The sequence below is a fragment of the Eretmochelys imbricata genome, chromosome 2 (assembly GCF_965152235.1).
Source record: "Eretmochelys imbricata isolate rEreImb1 chromosome 2, rEreImb1.hap1, whole genome shotgun sequence".
Classification (NCBI taxonomy): Eukaryota; Metazoa; Chordata; order Testudines; family Cheloniidae; genus Eretmochelys; species Eretmochelys imbricata.
This window is the reverse complement of record NC_135573.1, coordinates 206,671,063-206,692,721: the sequence shown is the minus strand read 5'-3', so window position 1 is coordinate 206,692,721 and position 21,659 is coordinate 206,671,063. Positions and strand designations below refer to the sequence as shown.

At 42.5% G+C, this 21,659-nt stretch overlaps 1 protein-coding gene across 2 annotated transcripts; it reads left to right on the top strand.

Annotated features, from left to right (window-relative positions):
- Window positions 1-5,246: 5,246 nt before the first annotated feature.
- On the top strand, window positions 5,247-8,808 carry EVX1 (even-skipped homeobox 1). Of its 2 annotated transcripts, none has more exons than XM_077809321.1 (3): window positions 5,247-5,650; window positions 7,168-7,432; window positions 8,278-8,808. In XM_077809321.1, exons 1-3 carry the CDS (start codon window positions 5,247-5,249, stop codon window positions 8,806-8,808), a joined length of 1,200 nt encoding a protein of 399 aa, XP_077665447.1. The 2 variants fall into 2 exon arrangements, with proteins under 2 accessions (XP_077665447.1, XP_077665448.1); XM_077809322.1 differs by having other exon boundaries at window positions 5,247-5,658; window positions 7,179-7,432.
- Window positions 8,809-21,659: the final 12,851 nt, after the last annotated feature.

Here is a 21,659-nt window from a genome sequence, read left to right as displayed (position 1 = left end):
ATTTCATCCCTGGAAAGAGCAGGGGGACATTCGTTCGCAAAATATGGCGCCGTGTAGACTTTATGTGAATTAATACGTATGCACATCTGATACGATCAGCATGTAAATGTATGGAAGCTATTTATTTTGTTGTGCATTGTCCGCGTGGAATGAAATATACTCTATGGACATAAAAGTCTCTAGGTCAGTTAATTACATGATTCACCGCATTTTACTGAACAGAAAAATGCTACACTTAGATGCTCATCGCCACATTTTGAGAACAGTCATTTTGTTTTAATAAAACATGACACTGACTTTCATAAAATTGAATCGTGAAACATATCTGGAACTTTTTTTCCTTCCAAATTAATTCCAGTCGTTTTATTCTTCAAGGGGAAAAATTCAAAGAGAAAAGACCACACTTAACCTCTGCACGAGAATTTAATCAAAACAATAGTCACTGTTGAAACTTTTAAAATAAAATAGTAAGCCCAAAACGATGATAAGCTATTTGTTAATCTCATTATTAAATATTTCTATTATTAGTAGGATTACATTTGCCTTAAAGAATTCTCATTCAGTCAACTTTAATAATTAGGTACTGACACACCATTAAACCCCTTTGAATACCAGTTTCCATTTGTTTGAGAAATTCAGGTGAATAAATACATCCACCACAAGTACTTTCTGTAGCGGTTTTACAAAGATACACGGGTAAGAGCGCCTGTTAAATAAGTATAATCAATTGCCACAAAAACCATTGAAATATGCACAAAAGTGTTGTTAGTTTTCCAGTTCGACTTTCTGTATAAGCTTGAAAAGAATGAGAACAAAGCCTAGGAACTCGGGCTTCTGAATCAATATTTGTCGAGTCAAAAAAAAATCTAGCGCGTGGTATCCGTCCCTGTAATGAATCAGCTTAGCAGGATAAATACCTTCAAATCTGTTGGTTTAGGGTGCGTGTCTAGTTTTACCACCTATTTCCACATAAAAAGATACTGAAGTTTTACGTGTTTAAATACGACAGGAGAAATGATATTTTAAGGGTAAAATCCTGTACACTTCACTAATTCGAGTAAGTAATGGCCCCGATCCAGCTCCATAGGAAGTAAATGGCGGAACTCCCACTGAGTTTAATGGGAGCAGGATCGGGCCCTACCTTATTATTGCTCGAGCAAACAGGTAAGACTTCTTCAGTTGCCTTCTGAAGTGTCAGGGAAGCACTGCTTCCGGTATCCAACAGGTAAAAATGAGGAACAAAGCCTTCCATATACATGGTGGGATTCGTTTTCTGCTTGCTAAGCAGAACACAGAACATACATATGCCCATATACACACATACCACTTATATGCTCTTATCCTTATTCCCACCTGTATGTTATTTGCTTTTATTGTATCATCTTGTCTTTACACCCTAAGAGTTAAAGAATAAAGCCCCTATTTCCTTCTCTCCAAAGCTTTCACCTCTAACAGTGTCATAAAAATAGCCTTAATAAAACAGTGATAATTACACCATTATTGTTAACACCACCCATTAACATTTTAAAAATAGGCTTTCTGTTTTGCTAATTCACTTGAGTTAGGTATAAGTTTCTTCAGTGATTACTAATTTAGAGATGTGTTTTAAAGCATTTTTTAAAAGGAGGCAAGGCGGAGGGATAATTTGAAGAAATCCAAAAATCATCATAGATTCAGATGACAATAAAAATTAGACAATATCACTAAAAGGTTATTTTGACACCATATTGGCTCGTGGGAAGTGGATTAATCAAACATTCTTTCCCAAGCAGATTAGTCCGAAGGGAATCTTCTGTTTTATATGTGTCATTAGCAGTAACGTATAAATTTTCCATTACTATTTACAGGTCTTATTCGTGGACATACAAGAATCCCGTTCATTTCGTTTGCTTTTTAGAATTGGTAAACGTTGAGTTGACATATTACCCTTTGAATGCCATCCCTTTGGTCTCTCTCTTCAGCCATATATCAGCAAGGAAAGCTATAAACACGATGGAATGAATCGATTTTAAACGTTTTGAATTTAAGTGAGTACTACATCATGACTGTGACCATCTGTATGAGGGAGATTTAAGAATAAAACGTTAGGGTTTAAATGTCTCATAGAAACACGCAGCAAAACCGTGGGAGATATGCTTTCCAAACTGCTTGAAAATTCATCTCAAATGAGGGAGTGTCCCTCCAAATGAGTCTTGACAGATCTGTGGTAAACATTAGACAGACTACAGCCAGCCGAGTCCTGCATTTATTCCTTGCGCACTCGTATCTCCCATTCATTTCAGTGGGAGGTTGGGTTTTGCAAAGAAGTGAGAATGGAACAGGTGGGAGTTAATTTCAGAGATCTGTTCTACCATAGAATTGTTGACCTAAAAGGGATTATCCATTGTGGCGATCCAACCAGGGTTTAGAAGCTAAAGAGGACCTATTTAAGGCCCTATCCTGCTCCCATTTAAATCACTGGCAAAACTTCCTTCGATGTGAACAGAGACAGATTCAGGCCCTTTATCCCTTTAAATTTGTGAGAGCAAATAGGGATATTTTTAATGCTGTGTGAGTCCGGCTCAGTATTGGTTTGGTCCACTTTTGATCTTCCGCGGTATTCAGACAGCATAACGCATTGGCAAACTCTCTAAACCAATCCACATGAAGGATGCGATTTCTGGGGTAGTGAGAGACAGGAGTGGGATACTCAGAAGGGGAGCCAGATAAATAAATGTATTCTAAAATTGTATAAGGGTCGGAGAACAGACCTCATTAAAATCATTTGACGAATGGGACACAGTAAACTGTTACACAGTGCAGTCCCAATGTACATTTCTCTCAGAAGGGTTATTTTCCAAGCAGCCCAGTGGTAATTTTCTTCACGCGATCGGGAAGCATTCCCTAAAGTACCAACTAAGGCAAAGACAGCTGTCAATGGAGCCGTTCCTATTTCCAAGGGCTTCTCAACCCTTCCCTCAGAATCTGAGCAGATTTGTACCCCGACAGTACTGACTAGTTTAGCCGATTAAGTACTTCAGCTTGTTCAAGACACTTTAATGCTGTATCTTACCTTCAAGACTCCTCCCTCCACCCCGGCGACAGTAGCTTGCATACATTTGGCATTGAACAAGACAAACTGGAGTTTTGTCCGTCTCATCGTTTGGGGCGTTTTCCCCCTCATTACCCATTGGTTACTTTATATTAGCGAAGGGACTTGATTTTTCATAAACTTCAGTCTCAAACTCTGTTGAACTGGAGTGCAGCTCCCCAGCTGCGAATCCCCCCCCTCACTCTCCAGATGGTACCCCCTCTGCCAACGGTTAAAAATGATAACATTAAAAACAGTCCAACCATTATTATACCGGGGGTGCGCGTCACATTGCTGGAGCTTCCGGAGAAGAAAGTATTTTACTTCTCACCGGTGCCCAATCTTGCAATTTGATTCCTCTTCCAGCATTAGGAGGAGTGCAGGTCCAGACGCTGTCTAAACTTGCAAGGAAGAGAACAGAATACAAATTTAGTGTTCAGTTTTCACCATTTCAGGAGATTATCAAAATTGCATGCTACAAATTTGTGCGCGCATTCATCTGGAGGCATATTTAGTGCATTTCGTAAATTATTTTAGTATTTAAGACCATGAAGGTTGGTTTTGTCACTGTCTCCTCATCAAAATATTTGATTTGCCAGAAAGTAGTATGTTTATCCCTATACGTGGAACAGATTTTTAATCTATATACTGATAATATTGTAAATCCTGGTTTCTTTTCCCTATCATCATCATAAACCTTCTTCACAGGGCTGTAAATAAATATAAAATGCTTCTTTCCTTATGTTTCCTATTCTCCTATCAAAACAACGTCACCTCAAATATGCCAGTAAATTCCCTACCAGATTGGAAAGGTAATTGGGTGAACATTTTCTGTAACATGACTAACCAATAACATTTTGAAAAGACAGGACAAGCTAGTTACAACAGATGGTGAAAATTACTTTACACTACATGTCTAAGTAAATATTTTTTAAAATAGATTAGCTGCTTCTCCTGCTCGTTGTAAATATAAAAATACACTTAAGAGACTCCATATGCTACTGCTTGTATGCAGATACACACTATCTTTATATAGGGTTCCTTATTTTTGATCAGTACTGTATAAATGGTGGCCCCTGCCATTTATATTTCACAGCGTCTGTTACTTTGTATAAGGACTGGATTTGATAACTTCTATTTTGTTGAGCCTGCTTCTCGTCTTGTCAACTATTTTTTTGTAGCCGCTTTCCCTTCTTGCGAAAAATAGAATCGTATGCAAAATATTTTATTATAAAGGGGGGAACCACCCAACCGCAGAAAAATCATCTCGCAAATGGAAACTGTGGAAGAAGAAATAAGCAGATTCAAATGGTAAGTGCTAAACATCTAGGACATCTACAATTACGAAAACCGCATCAATAATCGTATTTGAAGTTTAAAACTGCAGTAATTATATTAGCGCCAATTCTAGCATTTAACACACCCTTTTGATAACAATGAAAATCACAAAGCAAACGCTGTCAAAGGAGAAATGTTGAAACGGAACAAGTGACCAAGGCTACCTATACACTAAAGTATTAATAAAAAGGTTTCCTCATCCTCGATTTTGCAAAGGATTCTTAAAACCTCATATGTGCGGTGACAAGGAAGCTGGCTGTAAGCACTACATAATGCATCGAAGGAAGAGGCTTGAGAATGTATCTTCACACTTCTACAATGTAGCTATGGATCTTCTGGTGAGTTTTAGATCAGGGTTCTGGTTCAAAAAAAAGAAAAATCAAAAGGTTACTTCATTATCAAGGCTTCCCCCTGAGGAACTCTTTCCGCATGTTACAGTCTCTTTGCAGCTGAATTCCATATGCATCTCTTTTTCACACTTCCCTCCGCATCCCAAGCCCTTACACCTGGTGCATCACCACTAGCCATTAGCTCCGGCTCTTCCTTTCATCTCTGCAGTGGCAGACGTTTCTATTTATCCCCCAGCAATCAATGTGTGGCGTCACCGGTGGTACTGTAATGACGATTGCACCATTAAGGATGACAGCTTAGAAAGAAGAGGGCAATGGTGATCCCTCCCAGAGCCGGCACAGCACAGTGTAGCGTTCGCATCACAAGGTCACCCTATCTCACCGCGGGCTCCGCTGCACTGGGCTGTGCGTTGCGCAGGATTGGGGCGGGAGGCGCGGGGGGGTGGGGGGGAGGGGAACTTGGATTTTTGGGGGGGAAGAAAACCACAATGGAACCCAGAAAGGATATGGTGATGTTTCTGGAAGGAGGTCAACTTGGCACTCTTGTTGGCAAGAGAGTCTCTAATTTGTCAGAAGCAGTGGGAAGCCCAGTCCAAGAACCGCAGGACAAGATGATCCATCGGAGTTGCCTGAGCCCCAGATCTGGCCCCTTATCCTCCCGAGAAAGGGGACGAGGAGAGGAGGAGGTGGAAGTGCTGCCAGGGACAGGGACGGTCCCGGAGAGTCGCTCGGCGGCGGCAGCAGCTCTGCTCTCGGCCGGACAGCAGCTCGCCTCGGAGCCCATCTCTAGCAAAGGGCAACAGAGCAGCTCGGACACCGAGTCGGATTTCTATGAGGAAATCGAGGTGAGCTGCACCCCGGACTGCGCCACGGGAAACGCCGAGTACCAGCCCAGCAAAGGTACCCACCACTCCCCTTTGCTTCCCCCTTCCCTTCCCCGCGCTCGGGCGCCGGCCAAGCTGGGTGACTAGTGTCCTTGAGCCTGGAATATCTGTTAGGCTTCAGTTTGTTTTAGTGACCGGCCGGGAGTAGGGGTGTTTTGTACCCGAATTCGTTTCCTTTTTGTGCATTTGTTCTGCATGGAACAGTAGGGTTTGCAGATGTGGCTGTTACGCACCCAGAGGCGCATATGGCTCTGAAGAGTCCTGATGACTTAACAGAGTGAGTGAAATCGCATCCTCACTTAAACATATCGTTGCCTTTGCAAGTTTTCCTGCAGCAAGACTTTATTCTAATTCACACCCAGTCTGCGAGCCTTTTCCTCCATAGTGCATGCACTAGGAAGCCCCTCTTTCCCTTCGCCCTCCCCCCAACGTTTTGTGTGCGTTTTTCAAGGGTTGAAAGCAACCTTCCCTGGGCTTTGCAAGATCAAACGATTTGTGTAACTGCGGGCAGAGAGCAGGGTGAAATGTGTTTGGATGAGCACGGAAGCAGCCATAAAGACCGTAAAATCGCTGCAGACTCCTGGCTGCCAAAGCTGCAGCAGTAGGTCCCTGTTTGCACGTTGGTTAAAGGTCCAAATTACCTTGTCACTTCCATGTCCCGGTGGCGCCAGCTCGGAAATGGTCCCAATGATTTAATTGCCTTTGGTCTCAGGCACAATGAGAACTGGCTGCATTTGAAAGCAAATGCAGCGTCCAGGCCTTTTTCTTCTGCTACCCCACCCCCTTCTCCCCTCCTTCCACCCCACAAGAAAAACAAATCAGCTCCTTTTCTTTTCTGTCCCTAGAAGTTGGGAGACTGGGCACAGAAGACGGTCGTTTCCCCTTCAGTTTGCCCAGGAGCTTTATTTAAACTTAACATGAGGGGATATTAACTCTGAGGGAAGGGTCCCCAAAATCTCCACCCTCACCTCCGGTAAGGAAGGAGCTCTGCCTGCTGCCATGTCTCCGTCCAGGCCGTTTGCCATTGGTTTGCTGCCGGGGATGCTGGCTATGGCTATTGCACTGTACGGTGCCGATGACTGGGGTGGGAACGGACACCCACACCCACAAAAAGAAAACACGCAATTGGCGAGGGGGGTGCCATAGCTTGATATTTAAACTGGGTGCTGAGGAGCTCAGCTCCTACCGCACACAATGCGGAAAGGAAGCACCGCAACCAGTAAGAACCCCGTGTAGGATCCGAGGAGGGAGCTGGAGAGATCACACTTCCTTACTTCCAGAAAGTAAACACCAAGTAAATGCCCCACTCCCTTCGCCCTATGTGCCCAGGCAGCTGGGGGTCAGTGCCCCCAGCATCCGCAGGGCTGCGCCTGTGAACTGAGGATGCTGTGGATACTGTCCTGTGTTGGAGGGAGGAGGAAGGGGGGCAACAGCAGCGGGAGCAGGGGATCGATGGGGAAGCGGGCGGGGGGCGACCCCCCCCCCCGGTCTATGTATCACGCGTGTGTCTCTGCTCTCGGCTCCTCCACTGTGCAGGGCCGTGCTCGGAGGCTTTGGCCGGTGGCAGCCCCAGCAGCGGGGGGGAGCCCCCCAAGGGCAGCGGAGGCAGCGGCGGCTCCCAGGGTTCGCTGGCCTGCAACGCCAGCGATCAGATGCGCCGCTACCGTACCGCCTTCACCCGCGAGCAGATAGCCCGGCTGGAGAAGGAATTCTACCGGGAGAACTACGTGTCCAGGCCCAGAAGATGTGAACTGGCAGCTGCTTTAAATCTGCCAGAAACCACCATCAAGGTACACACCGCTTGGGCATGTTTTCAATTAGCACGATATAAATCTAAACGGCCAGGCTTCCTTGCAAAACGCTGGGAAGCGCTTTCAGTAGAACAAACATTTCCCGGCTGCGCCCTGCTACCTTCTGCACAAAAAGCAGCGCTCGGTAGCTTTTAAGACAAGTTATCGGCGATCAGGCAAGCGCGGCCTCTGACAGCCAGCCTCTAAGTGTTTTTACTCTTCTTTTCCCCTGATTTTAAGAATTCGTTCCCTTTACACTCTGGGAAATTTTAAATAATGAGCATTTAACATAAACGTTTCAACCGTTTGCCACGTGAAATAAAACACAAACTGAACAGCAAATGCCCCAGGGGAGTTCACAAGATGCTGTGAAGGATGCAGTGCTTCTAGGCAGTAGATACACTTGTTTGGCGTATGTGGAACTCCACAGCAAGCACAGTAGGAGAGCAATTCTGAAGTCAGAAAGAAAAAAGTGTCTACAAAAAGGCCACCACTTTGGATCTCCCTCTAGATTTATAGCAACTTTTACATGGACAAATTGTAGCTTTTACTTGATGACAGCTCATTATTTGAACGATATATTTTTATTTTGCCAGTTTAACCCATATAGTTAAAATAGTGGGTTAGCTCTGGTTCGCCAACAAACCAACCTCTGCACCCAATGTTTTCACTGTGGGAAACGAATGTACCAGCCAGGACTTTGGTGTGTGTGTGTCTCGCAGACTGAGGCAAGAACAGACGGAACACACAGTTGTGTCCAAAATGCATCTTCCGGCATGGCCTTTCTGCCTGCCCGACCGTGTGCAGGTTTTAAGAGCGTTCTCTCTTTCCTCTGTCTCTCCCAGGTCTGGTTCCAGAACCGCAGGATGAAGGACAAGAGGCAGCGTTTGGCCATGACCTGGCCTCACCCAGCAGATCCGGCTTTTTACACGTACATGATGAGTCATGCAGCGGCAACTGGCAATCTTCCCTACCCCTTCCCATCCCACCTGCCCCTTCCTTACTACTCCCACATGGGCATTGGTGCCACCTCGGCCTCTGCTGCCACCCCTTTCAGTACCCCTCTGAGACCACTTGACACCTTTAGGGTCCTCTCTCATCCTTACCCTAGACCAGAACTGCTCTGTGCATTCAGGCATCCTTCTCTTTACCCTGCCCCAACTCATGGACTCAGTAGTGCTGGAGGCAGCCCTTGCTCATGCTTGGCTTGCCACAGCAGCCAGTCCAATGGACTGGCACAGAGACCTTCAGGATCAGACTTTACCTGTTCAGCCACAACCAGGACTGACTCTTTTCTCACTTTCACACCCTCGGTGCTGAGCAAAGCAACCTCAGTATCCATGGACCAGCGGGAAGAAGTACCTTTAACAAGATAAAGCTGCATCTCAGGTTTATAAATCATATGCCCCTTTCATGGGCTCACATAAGGTTAAAGTACTTACATACAACGTTTATTTAATCGTGTTCTCTCCCATAAGTGGACACCTATGGGGGAAAAGACTAAAAATAGCTCAGTCTTTGAAGGATTTACATTCCAAGATAAAACAGGAAAGAAGAAGAAGGGGGGGGGAACCACTAGTGATGTGTTTGCTTAAGGAGGAATTTAGGCTTCTGCACAATCAAGGCAAAAACTGATATACACTACTTTCTACAATATACCATAGAAATGAACTAGGACTTTATTTTCTATGGCCAGATAACCTACCAAGGGGCAGAACTTCTCCAAACCACAGCAAAATCTTTATGCCCAATTATATATGACTGAAAAGTAAAATCTGAAATACTTGAAAGAAAAATTGCTGATAATAAAATGTCTTGTGTGCATAATACAAAGTCAAGATTTATGCTTTACCAGATTGTTCAACAACCAACTAAAAGGGTTTCCAGATAGCAACTCAACAGTATTATCCAGTTATTTCTAGAATCAAGAAAACTGTTTTTGCCATAAAGTACAGTGACATATTGTACATTACTTTCTTGGTTTAATTGCATTCTTTACCTCTTTCCCTGTCTCAGTAATATAAACCCTTCGTTTTTTAGCAGAAATCCAATATTTCGTCTCCTCCTTCCTCCCAACTTTTATTTCTAAGAGACAGACGGAAACTGGCAGAAAAAAAAGATCCTGTCAGTTTGTGGGTCAGAGCTATTTGTCCTTTAACTAACAATGTCCTATTATCAGTTGCTGAAATGTGCACACACTGACGAAATTAGCAAGTGATGTATATGTAAGGAGGCTTTTTGAATGTCGAATGTATAATGTTCTCTGAACAGAGACCCTATGCCAAACGTTAACAAGCCGCCAAGGGAAGAGATTAGGTGACAGGGAGCTGAACTCCTTCAGACAATCACTAGTCTGCAAATTAGAGCAAAGGAGATTTTCCTTCCTTTGTATTTCACCTTCAGGTCTCCCATTGGCTTATTCCTTTTCTTTTCCTTTGCTGCATTTGGGTTTTAGATTCGAGTGCTGGGTTTTGTTTTGTTTTGTTTTTTTTTTTGGTTAGTTTCCCCTCGTCCTCCCTCCTTCCCCAACCTCTGCATTTGTATGTGACTTTCACACCATTTGTGTGTAAAGTCTTTCCTCCGCCTTGAGATTAATTTATTTTTTCTTCCCTTTGCTTCTTGTATGTTACAGTGGAAGATAGTATTCGTGGTTTTGCTTGGATTGTTGTCTGAATGGGGTGCAGCTGTCAACCTGAAATTCTAAAAATACAAATATTGGACTGGGCTAATAGTTTCTTTCAAGACAGAAATTGTTTAATGAATTCTCTTTTTAAATAGCCCAGAGAATTCACTGTTACTATATGTTACCATGTCGCAATAAAGAGCTAGACAAATTTTAAGACCGCATCACAAATATTTTTATTGTGTTTGTTTTAAAAAAAACCCTAAGAATACTGCTTTCTACAGTTTCTTTTTCTTGCAGTTCCTTATATTTACAGTTCAACAGTCAGGAAAATTAATGTTGAACGGAAACAAAGACATTTTAACACCTCTGTTATCTACTTTGCGCTAAATTGCTGAGGAACTTCTGTTTAGTTTATTGTCGCATTTTAGACTTTTTGTCCGCGGGACAATGGGGCGAATAACATATTTCTGTAGTCGTCTGCTCAAGTGTAAGAAAGATAGGAATGCCTCTCAAACTATTTTTCATTTTAATAAAAACTGCTTATCCGAAAAACTGATCCAAAAGGGAGAGGGGGAATTCTCCACGCTCATCATTAAGGACCAACCCTTTCCATCAATTTTAAAGCAGAAATCTTCTTTTTTTATTAAAATTGATGGGCCTTTCGTGTACTCCAAAGTATTATTAGAATGGTATTTAGTTCTATGAATAATAGGACGGTTGCGATTTCAGATAGTGGCAAAGGAATGTACTAAAACCCCCAAACCAAATCTAGGAATTAAGATTTAAAAGTTTGGGGCGGGGTTTGCTTTACCTACCTCTCTCAACATGCATGTCATCCACTAAAAGCATCAGTGCAGTGAAATACGAACGAATGAATAAGAGCACAGTCTAGCAACCAGAATATATGAACCATGGCCAGATGCGGTCAAGGGACAGAACACTGAAGAGGACCACTTTCAATTGCCCAAAGCTAGCTAGGATCCTGCAGACTTCCTGGTGGCAAATCATTCATTGACTTCAATGGGAAATTCGCTTGCACAAGGATTTCGTTGTAATCTTGAATGCCTCAGGATGGAAGCAGGCTGTGGCGTTCACTCGGGCATATTGCTCCTCTTGAGAACACAGCCGTACTTAAAAAAATAAAAAATAAAATAAATCCCACATCTCCATATTTATTTAGGCAACCCCATGTGTATGTGAGCGGTGGATAGGTGTAGTCAACGAGCCTGGGATGGGCATTGCCGGCCTGTGCATTTCTTCCCCAGCAATCTAAATGAAATGAGCTCTCTCGCTCTCTCTCTCACACACAAGTCTAAACCATAGTCACTCTACAACTCTCCCGCAGGGAGTTATTGTCTTCCCACTGGGATTTCTTGGAGGATCCTCCTGCAAAGATGATTGTGAATCTCTCTGTTGCTCGGTCAGAGGGCAGAGATTGCCTGCGACAGGTAAATAGGCTTCGGGTCGCAGTAATGCCAGGCGTATTTTCAGTTAATAGGGAGGGAAAATGAGGTGTCTGGAGCGATATTGGAAAGTACAAGATCGATGATCCGTCCTCGTGTCCAATCAGCAGCCTTTAATTGACTGTATTTGCTAGGTAATTGAGCCACTTCTGCTTCGAAATTGAAGCTGAAGACATAACAATACATCTTGCTGGGGGAATTACTCATTACTTCATAATGAAATTTTCCTTTTGCTATGTTGGGTGATTTCTCTTAACACGTTCTAAGCCAACCCCGACGGCAGTTTGGGAACAGCTTCTCAAAACCGACGGGGCGGGAAAGGGGAAGGGGTGAAAGTCATTGGAGACAAAGTATATAGCTTCTCTATGGGCCTATTTATATCAAAAGGAGTTTTCCCATTGATTTAAATGGGCTTTAGATCAGGCCCCTAGCTGAGGTATGGCTTTTTGGGCATGCTGAGAAAAGACAAGGGGAAATGGGTAACAGACCGGGTACCTGGACAGCGAAGGTCTAGCCAGACAAATAAAGCTACCCTCCTGTTAACAACTTATGCAGGAGAGAACGTTTTGAACCTCTGTGAAATCCGTGTTTTGCATATTCTGCATGGGAAAAAGCTGTAGCAAACCGTGTGTGCATCGTCCCACTTGTCAGTAGCAAGCTAGAGTTGTCGTCGGGTACCTCATGTGCCACGCAGAAGGTTCCAGTTTCCATCCAGCCAAATTCAGCTCCACCAGGCAGTCCCCGTGTTGTTAGCGTTTGATTGATTGCCTTATTAAAGCATGTTCTTGTAAGTGTGACCAAACTGATTGCGTTGCATATGTTTGGAATAATGCTCATTTTAAACAACTGAATAAAAGAAGATGAGCTGTAGAGAGCGGGTTAAGGCCAAATGATCCCAGCGAGCAGTTTTGTAACTCGTGCATTAAATTGCTCCGTTACTATCACTTCTCTCAGCCCTTTTCATCGGCACTCTGGTCATCTTTGTTTTGCTTTATGTGTCACCCTCTGCACCATTACCCGGATAACATCGAAACTGGCTCTTACCTTCCCTGCTAAGGCTGTACGTTTCTGTTAAGGTTCCATGATTAAACTGGATCGGATCTGCTTTCCCTAGCACTATTCCCGGCTCCAGTGTTTAGATAATTAAGCAATAGTCTCTTCATATTTCATGCTTTCTGCTAGATGGTTAGCTCGCTTTCCAGCACCTGCAGAAAGACACGGAGGCCCATTAGCTCTTTCCTTGTGTTTGTATATCTGAAGGATTCTTTTGTTTTCAATTATTCTCTTGCTCCGCTGGTTGCATTATTTCACTGCGGAGTTTAGCCACTGGAAACACCCGCCACCATATGTCAAGCCGAGACCCAATATCATGCCAGTCACAATAGTGTCATAATAGAGTTAAAACTATGTCAAGATGAGTTGGATTCTCGATTCCAAAATGGCTTAATATGCTCGTAAGGTATCAGTTATTACCGTATGTAGAGGGCAATTTCCTCCCCCTTTTTCTCCCACCTTCCCAAGTAACTCACGTATTTGTCAACATAACTCAGCCTTTTGGCCAGGTCATTTTCAAACAAAATACATTGTCATTCACTCTCAAGAATTAAATTAGACATATGCAGCCATAGCAAATATACATAGTAAATGTGTGGAGATGATAAATTCTTAAACTAGACCTTTAAAAATACCTATAGAAAACCTTTCAGATACATCTAAAGACGACACTATGACATAAGACATATACAAGAATAAATCGCTTTTATCCTGGTGGCTTTTTTAAATGAAAGATGAGAGATTAAATGATGGCTATTTCAGGATCTTTACACAGCCAAGCCAATCTCAAATACAAACATGTGCCGTCTGATTCAATAGGTTTGTTTACTAGAAAACATCTCATATTAGCTTCAGTCACTTTATGGCTATTTAACCCCTTAAAACAAATTCAGCTGCATGACTGTGCCATAGCTGAATTTACATACACGTAGAATATTTACACTAAACATTTACAAGATAAGTGTTAAATAAACCAATCGCCAGGAACATATTTGTATCCACAGAACAAACAAGTACACCAAATAGTTTGCACAACTGCTATCTCAGCAAAGAAGAATTTGTGATGTCAGAGACAGAGATTACCCCTTAAAAATAACACGAAAGCATTAAGTAATTATTTAAAACAAGACTGTTTAGAAAAATATTTGTATTTATTGCAGCTGCTCAATTGGCCTCGTTAAAGCTGGAGAGCATTTAAATTGTGTCATTTAAATCCAGCTTCGTTCCAGCAGGCTGAAGAGCCTGAATAGACCAATCACTCCATAATGATGATGAATGAGAAATTAATTCAGATACAAGCAAGACAATTTAGGCCTTCATCTGTTTAAATAGCCTTCCAAGATTATTTGCAATTGCAGGTCACAGATTTAATCAATTGTCCAATCTTGTGAAAGTCATATCCTTGCATCTTCATCGAGATTATTTATAGCGCAGTGAAGACTAGGGAAAGGAATACACCGTTAACAAGAACAATTACTTAAAGGGAAGCGTTTGCCAAATGAAAAACAAATGCCTTCCTAGGCAGTAAATGATCAAACGCTTTGTTGTATATCCTCCTCTGTCTGAGAAAGGCAGCGTCTTAATTTTGTTCAAGAGAATGAAGCTGCAGAGTTATCATTTAAAAGAGGCAACTGGCAAAGTCGAGTATGGATCATATCAGGTGTTACGTTCTTTATTGAAATAAAGATCAGTGGGAACTATTGTTTATTTACAGAATACACGGATTTTTCGAATGCAGGTGTCTCCTGGACACGGGACCAGCTGTGCTTTTTTCATGACAGCAATGTCAAAAATAAATAAATAAATGCAACGCCCAACCAGTACCTATACCCTCACCCACCGCACGACGGTTAACCCTTTGAATCGAGAGGAGAGCTTCATTTTGTCTCTTTTTACACAGCAGCGTCAATATGTACTGGAAGGCAGGGATGTCCCAGGGGTGGGGGTTTTGTGTTATGCACCTTGAACGCTTTGAAGGGGACCTGCCGAACTTTGCAGAGAAGCAGCAAAGTGGCTTATTTGCTCCATCATGTGGAAAGATGAGCCACAATGGAGAAATAAAAGATACTTCCAATTTCTCCCCTCGGCTGGGTATGTATCAGTGACCCCTCTAAAAGAATAGTGTGTTGCTCGTCTAAACAATTGCCTCTTCTTTCTGACTCTGGCATGCTGAAGCTGGAAAACCCTTAGGTCGCAGTTAGCTGTGGGTTAATTAAACGTCTTCGAAAGTTAACCCGAAAATCTAGATAATCAAGGGAACTATTGTATTTTGAGGAGTGGGGAGGGAAAGGAGGAGAGAAGGTAACTTCACAGGATTGGCTTATTCTCCAGGTTTCCAGTGCAATACCCCCTCCCCCCCGCCCCCACACTGCAATAACTGAGACTAGCTAAAAGCTGGTAAATATTTACTATAGGAAGCTTCACTGAGCGCTTTCCTGTTCCCTAAGCGCTAGTTTTGTTTTACTCCGATGCTTAAAGGTGGAAAGTGAACAAGTACCTGCTTCCCAGGTCTGGCTCAGTGTGGGGGATTGTCAAAAAGCCTGGAGGAAATGCCTGATTAGACTTTGAGCTCTGAGGAGACAGGGACTTGTCTTCTTACATTTGTGTACAGCACCCAGTACCCTTTGTACACTATCCATACATATAAACACAATGCCACGTATACCTCAACACTGTGATGTCAGAGTCACTGAACATATGTAGCATAGCAATTATCGCATTGGTTATATTAAGGAAATATTTTTGAATTTGTTTCTATTTCGTGACCGATTTACAAAACTTCTGTCCCACAAGTTTGGTCACCTCTATTTGAAATCTTCCAAGTGGGAAAACTTAATTCACAGACCAATATTGCTTATTCAAAGCAGTTTGTAGGTTTTGCCTGGTGTAAGGGGTATTTTTACATGCCTGGAGGAAATAGTTCCAAATCACAGTTATGTGAGGGAACCAAGAATGCGTAAATGTTTTTTGCTGTCACCAGAGTTATTCAAAGTATTACATTTGTAAAAATCGTTGTACACATGATTTAAGAAGTGTGAAAAGGTGGTAACTTTCTGTCTTTCGGGTATTGTTTTGATCTAACTGTATCTGGAGCTAAACATTTCATTACACTGGACAGATCTCGACTATAAATATAGATTTAAGTCTTCTACTCTTGGTCAGTGAATGAAATTATTGTGAAGAAAATACCATAACAGGATCCAGACTAGCAGAGCCGCCTTCACGTTTCAGGCGCCTGTTTTACATGGAAATGTTGTGCAATATTTGTATATAAAACAAAAGCCTAAACCAAAGGATTCCTGAAGCTCCAAGGAACGAGTCTCAGGAGCGGACTTTGATGTATTGCTGTCCAATTAGTGCCTTTAATTGGTGTCCTCGGGGACCGGCCGACCTGGAGCTGGGACAGTGAGCGCTCTACTGGCACGGTCTGCACACTGGCAAGGTAAAAATACATAAGTAAATCGTAACATGCAGCATCAACACTGCACTGAAACGGGAGTGAACAATTACATCGCGGCGGTGGACGCTTTGCATGCTAAGCCCACTGTTTATAGACCTCCGCGGAGCAGGGTTTGCACCTATGGACCTTGGGGCAAATGTAGAACTGTGGCTATTTCCACATTTACACCAGACGTGCGATTTAACCGCGGTTTATTTCAGATTGAGCTGCGGATGATTGTTAATCACAATGGAAGCTGCATTGTATTTTAAACAATACCACATGTTCTTTCCAAACTGGCTAATAAAGATTGCTCGTTAGGAATAATTTTAGAGGCTACATGATGCTGACAGGAGATTCAATATACTGGCTAAAACACCTTATTTAAATTACAGATGTTGTACAGATAACATTACAAGTGTTTGAATTTACCGGTACTCTGGAAAAAAACACCAACTTATTCCGAACAGAAACAATGTTCAGTCGAAAGAGACATCGATCGCTTCTATTTATCAAACGTGTAAAATATCTTCCAGAGAACAACAGTCCTTCTAAAAACTTCTTGCTGAGCTTTCTTTGGAAGATCCCCAAAGGTGTGTGTGCTTTAGCTAAAAATGGGACGGAGACTCTAATAAGGAGAAGCCGCCACTTTAAGATCACCTTGCCGCATTTTTTTTCTGGGTAGCCCTAAAATCTTTCAAGACATACATCCGACGCTAAAGAGAAACAAAATTTTTGATTAATAGGAAATTAAACCTGACAAACGGAATCAGATTCTTGATCCCTCAGTAGCGATGTTCATGTAAAAATCTACCAGGAATGTAGCCGGCGCTCAATGATGTTCCTGGAGCTATATAAACAAGTACGCACACTTACCTGTATACTTCTACCTAACCACTGGACGTTAGCGAGGAAAGGCAAAGGGTCAATTATTGTAAGTTGAATTGTTTTAATTCTTCTTTGAATTCACTATTTCAACAGTAATGAATATTAATTTTACCCCATTCTTACTGACCGCCTCCAAATCCATTTGATGTTGCATTAGGAACACTTCTTTAAAAAAAGGTCAAGATGCAGATGTTGAATATGTGTGGCATATCTTGTATTATGAACATCGGTGAGATGTCACAGACTGAAAGCACCACTAAGGGTGTTTTTGAACCAATTTCCTTTCATGAATGGGCTAGATTTGCATAAAGGTGAATACATTAATCTTCTCCTTTAAGAGAAGTGGCAGCCAGTCTTTGTTAAATCAGCAGCTTTATCAGTTTGATTTCACTGTGTTACACTTTTATAACATTCAAAGCTTTGTAGCTTGGTTGGTTTCACCCAAGAAGAAAAAGGCCTCCCATGAGGAGTTTTGCCTGCACAGGGACGGCAAGTTCAGAGCCAAGATGAATTACAAGAGGGCAAAACAAGTACTGATACTAGATCTGTACAAGTAATATGTGGTGTGGCAAGTCTACCCTCTATGAACCACTCTTAGGAATGGCACGGTATTATTCTCATTTACACAGTTCTATGCATTTCAAGGAAACAAGTTAGGACTAATGTGGTGATATTGAGTCACATGATTCAAACTCACCCTCCAGTGACCTACTTTGAAATAAAATGTGGGCCAAAAATAAGAGATTCTGTTTCATGAAAGGTTGTTGCTAAACATTCAGGTAGAAAGAAATATGGAGGGCTACTTGAAAAACTCAGTTATTAGACAATCATAGAGCAGTAAGACCCACCTTACTGAAAGTTCTTATGTCCTTTAAAAGATATCCTTTCAGGCCAAAGAACAGAAATTATATCTGCGCTGCACTGGCAAGTGACTTACCCAATTAATTGAGGTGCCTTTTCTGTTTCTCTGTATCCAGATCGTGCAATCAACAAATTCCCAGCTCAATGCAATGCACATTTCAGTGTGTATATAAGCCAAAGTGGCCCAGGGCCTTGGGAAACTTGGCCTCAGCTCTGAGCAATGGGTGCAGCCCATTAACATTTGTTCACAAGGTACAAGAGCAAGGAGAGCACATGCTCCCTTATAACTTCATTTGGTTTTGGCATTGAAAGCTCACTATCAGAAAGACAGCGCATTATTCGGGTCACAATGTCATGCTATAGCGAAGCAGAACAGAAGTGCAGATCCACTGCATCTTTACTGAAAGCAATGGATTTACACCAGTGATGAATTTAGTCCAATAGGTGTTAATGTAACTTAAGGTCATGACCTCAAATCGTCAAAACAGGAAGACAACAACGTCACTCATTACCATTTCTTAGCACTGAATTCAGCAGTGCTTGTTGAGGTCTATACCTGTAAGCAAAAGACTAAAGCTCTGAGATTCTGATGTACAAATTCTTTTTTGTTTGTAATTATTTGTATTACAATAGCAGCTAGACATCTCAACCAATTGGGCTCCCACTGTGCTCAGTGCTACCCGTACACAGTGGAAAAGACTGTTCCTACCCCAAAGAGTTTACAATCTAAGCAGACTAGACGAAGACGGGCAGAAAAGAAATATCTCCATTTTATAAAAAGAAAAGGAGTACTTGTGGCACCTTAGAGACTAACCAATTTATTTGAGCATGAGCTTTCGTGAGCTACAGCTCACTTCATCGGCTGCATTCGATGAAGTGAGCTGTAGCTCACGAAAGCTCATGCTCAAATAAATTGGTTAGTCTCTAAGGTGCCACAAGTACTCCTTTTCTTTTTGCGAATACAGACTAACACGGCTGTTACTCTGAAACCTCCATTTTATAGAAGAGTGACTGAGAGATGGAGATAAGGTGACTTGCCCACAATGAGACAGGAAAGCTGTGGAAGAGCCAGGCACTGATCGCAGTGTTTCTGAGTCCCAGTCTTCACAAGTGTGTCCTCTCCCTTACGAGCACCAGCTTGCTTTCACCTTAGAATTTAAGGGTCAAAGGAATCATTTGAAAAGCTGTCTGAAAGTTACTGCCATGTACCTGAAGTGGGCCAGCTGCCTTAAGAAAGCCAGACCATAGATGCTGAACCTAGGAGTGCTGAGGTGCTGCCACACTCCCTGGCTTGTAATGGTTTCCATTATAGAAAAGGTTTACAGTTTGGTTCAATGGCTCTCAGCACTCTCCTGGATTCAAATTGTTCCAGCACCACTGAGCCAGACACAGGTAATAAGTAAATTAGTAATGATTAGAGTTTTGTGCAGCTATCCTGGCCACCCCTTCCTCCCCCAGCCCAGTGGCCTAACTTACTGGTAGGGCAGCCCACTGGGAGTGTGGACAGCAAGAGCTCTCTTCCAGTCGGGCAATGACAGACCTACATTTTGCAAAGGTGAAGGTGTCTGATTCCCTGCTCCTTACAGAGCAGCAGGCTTGAACAGCAGTTTTACTAGGAAAAGCTGATCCCTGTGTGAATTCAGAGTTGTATTCACTTACCAATACAAATAGGTGTTCCCTACTTTTCGTGTTAGCCCTGCAAACTCATGCAGCTATGGCAGAATGAACTGGGATTTTTTTGCCTTGTGCCTGACCAGAACTGCGATGTTCCAATTATTAGAGTTTTGTGCAGCTATCCCAGCCGCCCATTCCTCCCATAGTGAGAGGCCTACCTTACTGGTTGGGCTGCCTGGTGGGAGTGAAGACAGAGGCAAATTGTGCCCTCAGTCACAATCCCATTGAAGACAATGCATTAGCACTTGGGTCTAAAAGTGATAAGTGAATTAGAAATCAAATAAATAAGTTGAAGATGGGGGGTTGCACAAGTATAACTGAGGGTAGAATTTTGCCTACAACATCTTTATTACTGATGATTCTGTGAATAGCAAAATAGCTTGATTTTCGGATTATGGGTTAAGTTTGCAGGGCACATGATTAAACTCCCAGAGACCTATTTGTAAACCAAATATATTTCATATGGAAATTAATGATATAATGAAACAAGGAGCCTCATCATGTCATTTTTATAGAGACACTTTTCAGAGTAGACATAATTTAAAATAGGGAGACCTAAAAGAAGCTGGCTCATTTCCCCCTCAGCCTCCCATCTACCATGAAGCTTTTTTTAAGCTATGCAAACTCCCCACACTTTCTCTGCACCCACTTTCCAATCAGGCTGCCCAGATTGTCCCTGTTGTTGACATTAAGCCTACCATATGTCCTCTATTCCAGTTGTTGCCCAGCCGTTGGGACTCTTACCTAGCTCCATCAGCCATCGCAGCTTCCCCTGCCTCTTGCCCTCTTCAGTCCTTTCCACTAGTGGGTCCACGAGGGAAGATCCAGCTACAGCATGTGGAAATGCTGCTGTTGTTGTCACTGCCAGTGACCCTGTTCTGAAAGTAGTTGGCTGTGCTCTGAAACACAGGAATACTGGGAGGAGATTTAACTCTTTCCTGGCACATGACTGAGAAGTTGATAGCCCTGTCACAGGGTAGGGGGGTCAGCAACCTCTGATTCCAGTGTTTACTGTTATCGATTTCCTTTTATTTAAAAAAAAAGTCAAATGAAAATAAAATATAATCCCAAATATAAAAGCAAGCACAAGCTAACCTGTCAGCAATTACTACCTCTGAACTTTGATGGCTTCCTGACCATACAGCCATACCTTGTTGTTGGATCATATTAAAGAAGTTCTGTATTAAAATCACAAATGAGTTTGATTCCCCAGAGTTTAAATTCCAGGGTATTACTAATTAAGAGGTCTCTTGGTTTTTGGTACTGTTTCTCTCCCTGTATGTGTGAAACTTGCAAGCTGCTAATTGTGTTAGTACATTCTAAGACAGAGTCTATTCTCAAAGCAATTCACAAAGAGAGAGACTCAAAGCAATACTCTAACAACAGAAACAGCACCCAGAGACTCCCCACCCTTTTGTTGTATTAACAATTGTGATTAAAATAGAGATAGAGGATGTATGTGGATGGATGCTTGGTGTGGATAATAACTGAATGATCAGGGAGGTGCCAGCCTAAGAATCCAGTGTCCATCGGCTGAAGAAGGCGTCAAGTGGAAATAACCAGAGGACCCCCCGGAGGGCAGACTGGAATCCACCCAACAGCCTCAAGAATGGGAGAACCAAAGAACAAGATAACATCTTGGAGCCGTCAGGAATGTGCTATCTGCTGATTGATTCAGCAACAGCATGATGAAGCAATTCCCATAGACTGGCATAGGAAGAAATTCCTATAAAAATAGACTCTAAAAAGTGAGAACTTTGGGGGGGGTCTGATTCTGCAAACCAACTTCCAGGAGCATCAGATGAGCATCTGACAAGGCCCTGCTCCCTCCTCATGTCCAGGCCACCTGGCCAGTGGCTTGGCATGAGCAACTCTAAGGCTGGTAACTATGATAACAACCTTGCAGAACCTGTGTGTGTCTCTGTGTGTGTGTGTATGAATGAATGAATGTGTGAATAAATATGAGATTGAATGGAATGTTATAACTATAACTAACTGCTTACTAGGATTCTTTCTGTATTCACAATAAATGTGGTATTTTGCCTTTTTCCCTTTAATAAGATCCTGCTGGTTTTTATTTTATTGGTATAACATTGTTCTCAGAACAGTTCTTTATGTGGTGGCTTGTTCAGCTATGGAAGTGGGATCGCCACCATTTGTTTGCTGCTCCTCGTGTTTTTCATTGTCAAGGATTGGATGGGCATGTGTTTCCTCCGTCAGTGC